The sequence below is a fragment of the Ctenocephalides felis genome, unplaced genomic scaffold, assembly GCF_003426905.1.
Source record: "Ctenocephalides felis isolate EL2017-DRISC unplaced genomic scaffold, ASM342690v1 CF-g0.4_SCAFFOLD_03572, whole genome shotgun sequence".
In the NCBI taxonomy this organism is placed as follows: Eukaryota; Metazoa; Arthropoda; class Insecta; order Siphonaptera; family Pulicidae; genus Ctenocephalides; species Ctenocephalides felis.
Window position 1 is genome coordinate 15,057,756 of NW_020539726.1, and position 8,345 is coordinate 15,066,100.

At 28.7% G+C, this 8,345-nt stretch overlaps 1 protein-coding gene across 1 annotated transcript; it reads left to right on the top strand.

Moving 5' to 3' along the window:
- Positions 1 to 5,017: 5,017 nt before the first annotated feature.
- Positions 5,018 to 8,345, top strand: LOC113387637 (T-complex protein 1 subunit zeta-like). The gene is made up of 6 exons (XM_026624991.1): positions 5,018 to 5,350; positions 5,875 to 6,035; positions 6,112 to 6,290; positions 6,568 to 6,715; positions 6,927 to 7,120; positions 7,501 to 8,345. The coding sequence occupies exons 1-6, from the start codon at positions 5,214 to 5,216 to the stop codon at positions 8,275 to 8,277; spliced, it is 1,596 nt and encodes a 531-aa protein (XP_026480776.1). The 5' UTR covers positions 5,018 to 5,213; the 3' UTR covers positions 8,278 to 8,345.

Genomic DNA, 8,345 nt, shown 5'->3' on the forward strand with positions numbered 1-8,345 from the left:
ATGTGCATATAACCATTTAATAATTAAATGATATTTAATATATGTTTCTTCACTCGTTATGCCATTATTATGCAAAAGGTTTGATCTATGTATTATTTTTTATTTATCATTTTCAAAATATTATTATAAACGATGTAATGGTTGAACACAAACTAGTTTCGGAATCGATTCCAACATCGGCCAGCACAATGTCCAGCAGTAAAACACGAAATTTTCAATCGAGATTATAAATCTTGAATAGAATTTCAAGTGAAAATGTCATTTTGTATGAAATATATATATATATATATATATATATATATATATATATATATATATCTAATATATATATATAGTCTGCACATAAATAAGAATAGTAGTTGACCTTTGCGGTCTAGTTACCCTCTCAAGAAAAATACTTGTTTTGATTTTACGATAGCAAACACAGCTCAAAAAATAAGTAGTTTTTATCGGTATTAAAAAAAATATGTTAATATACTCTAAATCTTTTGAAGTTAAAGACAGAAAAGATTTCCAGTCTCCTCGAAGGAGTTAGGAGTTTTATGTTCGCCTAATTCCATGTTTGGCCACTTCCAATTTCACGCTCACAATCAAACAAACAAACAATTTCACAAACAAATAACTTACATTCAACATACTTTTAGCTGCTTTGTTACTTACCAATTCAGCTGCTCTTAATACAGTTTTCTCTCCTCGACAATGTGTCCAGCAGTAAAACACAAAATTTTCAATCGAGATTATAAATCTTGAATAGAATTTCAAGTGAAAATGTCATTTTGGATGATATATATATATATATATATATATATATATATATCTAATATATATATAGTCTGCACATAAATAAGAATAGTAGTTGACCTTTGCGGTCTAGTTACCCTCTCAAGAAAAATACTTGGTTTGACTTTACGATAGCAAACACAGCTCAAAAAATAAGTAGTTCTTATCGGTGTTAAAAAAAATATGTTAATATACTCTAAATTTCTTGAAGTTATAGACAGAAAAGATTTCCAGTCTCCTCGAGGGAGTTAGGAGTTTTATGTTCACCTAATTCCATGTTTGGCCACTTCCAATTTCACGCTCACAATCAAACAAACAAACAATTTCACAAACAAGTAACTTACATTCAACATACTTTTAACTGTTTTGTTACTTACCATTACAGCTGCTCTTAATACAGTTTTCTCTCCTCAACAATAATACATTTACTTAGTGATTATCCGATATGATTTTGTACTAGCCTTCCATTTCTTTGTGTTTAATTCCATGATGTTTATCTAGACAAAATAATAATAATGAGTTAGTTATAACAATTTACTAGTTGATCAACAATAATGAATATCTAGTAAAAACATTTACACAGTAAAAAAATTGCTAATTAATCTATTTTCTAATATTTAATAGAATTAAACCAATTTTTACTGAAGGCATGTCAATTTTAATGAGAATGACAAACTAGTAAATTTTAGAAAGAACTATAAATATCTCTTCTTGTCAAAAAAACAATTCGAGTGATATTTATTTTACTGCACATTTCTTTCATTATTTGTTACGAATAAATTTTCATTTAACAAAATTGGTTCACAATTTTCTGAAGAAGTCTAAATTTTCAACTTCGAATAGTTTTTATTTATTAATAACTAAGAAAGGCAATTACAACTGAACTGAGTTTTACGAAATTTCAAAATAAGAATATAAAAAAACAATTAATTTGTTACCCGATTTAAGCCTGATTTTGGGGATTTCTATAGGAACTTAACAATGGCTTAGGTTTAGTATCTTAGTAGCACTATAATGATATTCATAATATGAAATGACAAATATCACATCAATTAATTCTTCACTTTAAGACATTTACTTATATTTTTAATGAAAAGCACTTGTCAATGTCGCTATTTTAAAATACCTTAATTTAATTTTAAAAATAAATAAATATTGTCATGGTCATGATCATACTTTGTGCCAATTACATTGTGATTTCATATAAGAGTATTTAATTTTTCAATATTAAAACGAATGATTAATTTAACGACATTAACAAACTAAATAAACCATAGATAAGAGAATGAAAACTTTGTATTAGCTAAGAAGCCAACCATCCTTTTTTTTAAATGATATCGATAGATCGATCGATCGATAAATCGATAAAATAATTGATTGTGAAGAAAGCGTACCACATGGGGAGTTATCTCCGAACAAATGCTCGTTACACTGTTTTGGCGAGGATTAATATTTTTAGCGAAAAAAAGATGTCGCTACTTGTTTCAATCTCATTAATCGAAAAGAAAATAGATGGCTGAGCTGAAATTAATCGCCATTTTACCTTCTTATATAGTGAAGCCGTAGTGAAGCATTTATTTACGTTGTGAAGTATTTTGTTTATAATTAATTGTGTTCAAGGAATTATTATCAAATTAATATGGCAAAGTGCAGTGAAACAAATTGTGGTAACTCCAGAAATAATATAAAGTTGCATGTCTTTCCGGCATCTAATGATCAGGTATGTATATAATGATGTATTGTGTTTATATAATAAATTTGTATAATAAAAATATAATGAAAATGTTTTAGATGTTTTCAATTTGGGTGCAGAGGTCTAATAATCCTTTAATGGACGATTTAACTCCATTATATTGTGGCAAACGTTGTTATGTCTGTGACGCGCACTTTACAAATGTTTGTAAAGTTGAAAATTTGCCAAAAAGTTCGAAGACAAATTTGAAAATTAATGCCCTACCGATTTGTTGGGAATCCTTACTTAGAAGAGAATTGTCTCCTGGATAAACATAGATTCCGTAAGAATAATAATAAAATTTATATATGTATTTGATAGTTAGATTTTAAAAAACTTATATTATTTTAGAACTTGGTGTGTCGATTCGCAAATGTAATGTGAAAGCATAGACATACCGATTGTCAAAGAATATTAATCCCATCTCAGGTAGATAAATACAAGTGTTTAGACATTAATTTTACATGATATTGTTGCTCACTTAACTCAGGTACTCTACCTTTTTTTTAATAATTTATACATTAATATGCTTCCTTTGTTAGCTTCTTTGATAGCTTCTTTGAGCATTATGGAACTTACTTATGGAACACATACTTTTTGCAGAAAATTACTGACAAATTAATCTTATATTTTCAGTTAGGAGATGGAGACCTAAAAACCTCAGAAAAGATTTTTGCAGTACCCCTAAGATTGTCAAGTGCGGGTTAAAACTGTCACCTATTCTGACACCAGTTTTCCGGAAAGGTATTTTTTTATATTAATTACAGCAATAATAATTAATTAATCAATTGTGATATTACAACATGTTATTATATTTAATAGATGTCCTAGGAGGTAACTGCAAATTGCTTCAGTATTCACTGATTAAACGTAGAAGTGCTTTAACTCTGTTCGTTGCTTTACACCAGGAGGTGTAAAATGTATGATACATCCAAAATTTTGTTCTGGGAGATAAGAAGAATTAACAAACAATGTAATAATTTAAGGGATAAATTGCAACAAAGTATACAATGTTCTGAAAAGTTTTCAAATATTCCGGAAACACTAAATGTAAGGGCAAGAAATTTTATATTGTCTCAATTAAGAGAGCATACTAAAAGACCGAAAGGAAGAAAATTCACAGACGAGGACAAAATTCTTGCTTTAAGTTTGTATAAAAAGTCTCCAAAGGCTTACTACTTTTGGAGACAAATATTTATTTTGCCATCTCCTCAAACATTGAGAAAGTTGCTTTCAGAGATACCTTTGTATAGCGGTATAAATGAGTGTCTTTTTAATACATTAATTTCAGCTATTTCTCATAAAAAGTATGAGAGTAGCAAATACTGTGTTTTGATGTTTGATGAAATATCACTATCTTCAGAATTGTCATATGATCGTAAAAAGGATCACATTGTTGGTTTTGTAGAGTTAGCAAATGGCAGAAAATGTTTATTTCCGGATCATGCACTTGTTTTCATGATTAAAGGAGTGAAGAATCGTTGGAAGCAACCAGTTGCTTTTTACTTTTCTGAAGGTGGGGTTAATAGTTCTGATTTAAAATCTCTTATTGTTGATGTAGATGAACAATTGCACGTGCATAAAACTTTTTTCTGTTCATAGTAAACACAATGTTGATACTTTTTGATCTTTTATGGCAATTTTGATGATAACGTTTTCATCATGATCATGACACGGTTGAATGTAATGTTTAAAAAAACATTCATATAGAATCTATTCAAAGATTTCGTCAAATGCAGCTTTATTAATGATTGATTAGATTGCAAAATAACTATTAAATGCAGAGTTAATAAAGAAGAATGTCTCCTAAATGAATTTTGATCCTAGGAATTCAGTTTACTCTCAATTTTGATATCAATATATTTATATATATATATAAATATTATTTATAATATTATTATATTATGTTCTTATGATTTTTTGTTTATGAAGTATTTGTACTTTTTAACAAGTTATTTGTTCTTTTTAACTTTTTAAATTTTTGCATTATTTGTGATTCCTTCTGAATTTGTTATTCCGAACTACACAATCTCTGTTATATATTATTGATCATTAAGTAAATCATATTGATCGTTCCTTGTAAATTTATCATACCATTGTGAATACTTTTTTTAGTTATTTATAAATGTAAAATTATAATACTTATTATTGTGTATATAATGATTATTACATTTATAAAAATTTTAATTGTTATGTAAAAATGTTTGTGATATATTTGAAAATATATTTTGTACTTCGTATATTTTTTTTCTCATTTCCAATATAAGAAATTATTTAGGTTTTCTTATTTTGAATTACGTATGCGAACCATATCTAGGAATAATACCAGCGGTTGATTTATATACTGAACAAGTGCTGCCTCCTTTAGATCGCTAAAAATATTAAAATGGCGGTAATGTCAAATGACCTCAGATAGCGATCTAGTTATGTTTACTTATCTATGGCGTACCAACTTAATAATCCATAGGCATCTGTTCTGTAATTGAATTCTGCAGTTCACGATTGGCCATCGTGTTTCTAGATAATTTCGTGTCTAACTGCCTATGTCGTGTTCTTGTGTTCAGATTAACAAAGTAACCTTTGCTAATCGTACAAATTTTGGATGCTTTTGTTTCAAATTTAGTGAATTTAATTCAGCTTCATAGCATTTGATTTAGTAAAAGGTTTCAATATTTAAAAAGTGTTAAAACAATAATTCGAAATGGCTGCTATAAGTCTGTTAAATCCAAAAGCTGAATTTGCAAGGGCTGCTCAAGCGTTGGCAGTAAATATTTCTGCTGCCAAAGGAATTCAGGACATTATGAAAACGAACCTGGGTCCTAAAGGAACAATGAAAATGTAATTGAGCATAATTTTTTATCATATTTAATGTGATTACCTGTCATAATGCGCAAGAGAATTTTTGGTTATGGTAGGTGCGGCTTGCACAATTTGCTCACATGCTACATAGTATCACATGAGCCTATGAAATATGCATAATTTTTGTTCATTCCAAAGTAAAAAATACTACACCATTATTTACAATGCTCTATTATTAAAGAAACAACATGTTTATGTTGCATGTGCAACCATAACCTAACAAGAATCTTCCAGATCAAATTTATGTCATCGATCTAGTATCAGTATTTTATTGTTCTAAAATAGATCAGAAATGTAGAAATATATAGTACAAGAAGTCTGATATTGCTGTAATTGATTTTTCTTTTTTCGATAATAAAACGATACATACTTTTATATATATAAGTTTACATACATTTAGTTATTCAGAATTTATGCAGAAATATCAACTAGTAATTACAGCCGGTATAGCAGAAAAGTGGCATATTATTTAGAGGAAAGTAATTTAATAAAAATCAATTCAGGTTAGTTTCTGGTGCTGGTGATATAAAAATAACAAAGGATGGAAATGTACTGCTGCATGAAATGCAAATTCAACATCCTACAGCATCTTTAATTGCTCGTGCCAGCACTGCTCAAGATGACATGACTGGAGATGGAACAACTTCCACAGTTTTGCTTATAGGTATTCACAAAATAAAATATGTTGATAAAACTATTTTTCTTAATATACTGTATTAATTCATTTATTTTTTTTAAAGGTGAACTCCTCAAACAAGCTGATATTTATATATCAGAAGGGCTTCACCCACGCATTGTCACTGAAGGATTTGATGCAGCTCGTGAGAAAGTTTTAGAAGTTTTGAATACCATGAAGGTTCCGATTGAGATTACAAAAGAAAAACTTATGGATATTGCTAGAACTTCTTTAAGAACAAAGGTTATTCATTTCTTTACTCATTGAATTGTCATTTTAAATTTTTATTATGTCTATACTTTTATGTTTTTATATGAGCTGATATAAATCCTCAAATATTATTAAATGAAGCTTATTTACTACATTTACATACTTTATGTAATTAATGCTGTTGTAATTGAAACTGAAATTGTTTTTAGATTTAGAACTATTTATTTATTTTTTTACTGGTTTTATACAGTAATATAATATAGTTTGCTAATTCATAACTATATAGTAAATTTATGGATTTTATGTTTAGGTTCATCCTGAAATTGCTGATGTCTTAACCGAAGTCTGTGTAGATGCAGTATTAGCCATCCGTGTTGAAGATAAACCTATTGATTTGCATATGGTAGAAATAATGGAAATGCAACATAAAAGTGGAGCTGACAGCACACTTATCAGAGGTAGGATGATCATAATATTTATAATAGTAACATTGCTGTATCATACTAAATTCATGATCCAAAAGTTGGAAATAGCTTAAGGATCAGTGAGTCCTGCTTTTTTTATTGTACAATTTTTGTAGAGCATTCATTTTAATGACTCATTTTTAATAGATAATTAATTCTAGATCTTGGTTATAAAATGTATTTTATTTTATTTTTTGCTTTTCAGGTCTGGTCATGGATCATGGTAGTCGACACCCTGATATGCCTAAACGTCTTGAAAATTGTTATATTTTAACTTGCAACATCTCAATGGAGTATGAGAAGTCGGAAGTGAATTCTGGATTCTTCTACAAGTCAGCTGCTGATAGAGAGAAATTAGTACTTGCCGAAAGGGAGTTCATTGAACAAAGAGTTCAAGCAGTATGTATTAGATACTCTTTATTGTTAATTTTTATACCAGGATGAAAAGTATTTAAGTAAATATGGAGTTATAATTTTTTAACATTTATTTGATCATCAAATTATAATTCAAAAAGTTATAATTAATTACAATCACCTAAAAGTATGATTATAAATACTTATAAAATATGTATTCAAAGTATGATTTTAGGAGATTATCTGCAATCACAATTTGTAATTTCTAATATTTTAGTAAAGCTTCTTTCTAGGTCAATAATGTACTATTTCAAATTATTCAAACATTTTACTAACATGATAATAATATGCTACTTTATATCATTTAGCATATATGTTTAATATAAATATAAATATTAATATAATTGATCTTTTTATAATTTTAGATAATTGATCTCAAGAAAAAACTTTGTGATGGGACTGACAAGAACTTTGTCATAATAAATCAAAAGGGAATTGACCCAATGTCTCTAGACATGCTTGCTAAAGAAAATATTATGGCTTTACGTCGTGCCAAGAGGCGTAATATGGAACGTTTAGCTTTAGCCTGTGGAGGTACTGCAATGAATTCGGTTGATGGATTAGATGAATCTCATTTAGGTTATGCTGGTGTTGTATATGAGCATGTTTTGGGTGAAAATAAATTTACTTTTGTTGAGGATTGTAAAGTCCCACAATCAGTAACTGTATTAATTAAGGGTGCCAATAAATACACCTTGACCCAAATTAAGGATGCTGTAAGGGATGGTCTTAGAGCTGTTAACAATGCTGTAATTGATAAGTGTGTTATACCTGGAGCAGGTGCTTTTGAAATCCGTGCTCATAATGAATTGATGAAACATAAGAATAATGTCAAAGGAAAGATGCGTCTAGGAATCCAAGCCTATGCTGAAGCTTTATTAATTATCCCAAAAGTCCTGGCTGTTAATTCTGGTTATGACGCACAAGAATCGATTGTAAAACTTCAAGAGGAAGATCGTCTTAGCTCAGATGCTATTGGATTAGATTTGGCTTCTGGAAATGCTGTTAAACCCGTGGATTTAGGAATATATGACAATTACCTTGTCAAAAAACAAATTATTAACTCCTGCTCAGTCATTGCTAGCAACATTCTTCTGGTCGATGAAATTATGAGGGCTGGAATGAGCAGTTTGAAAGGATAATGATAATTAATTCGAATTCATATTTCATCATCATTGCACTACTTAGCACTTTATTATAACATTAAACA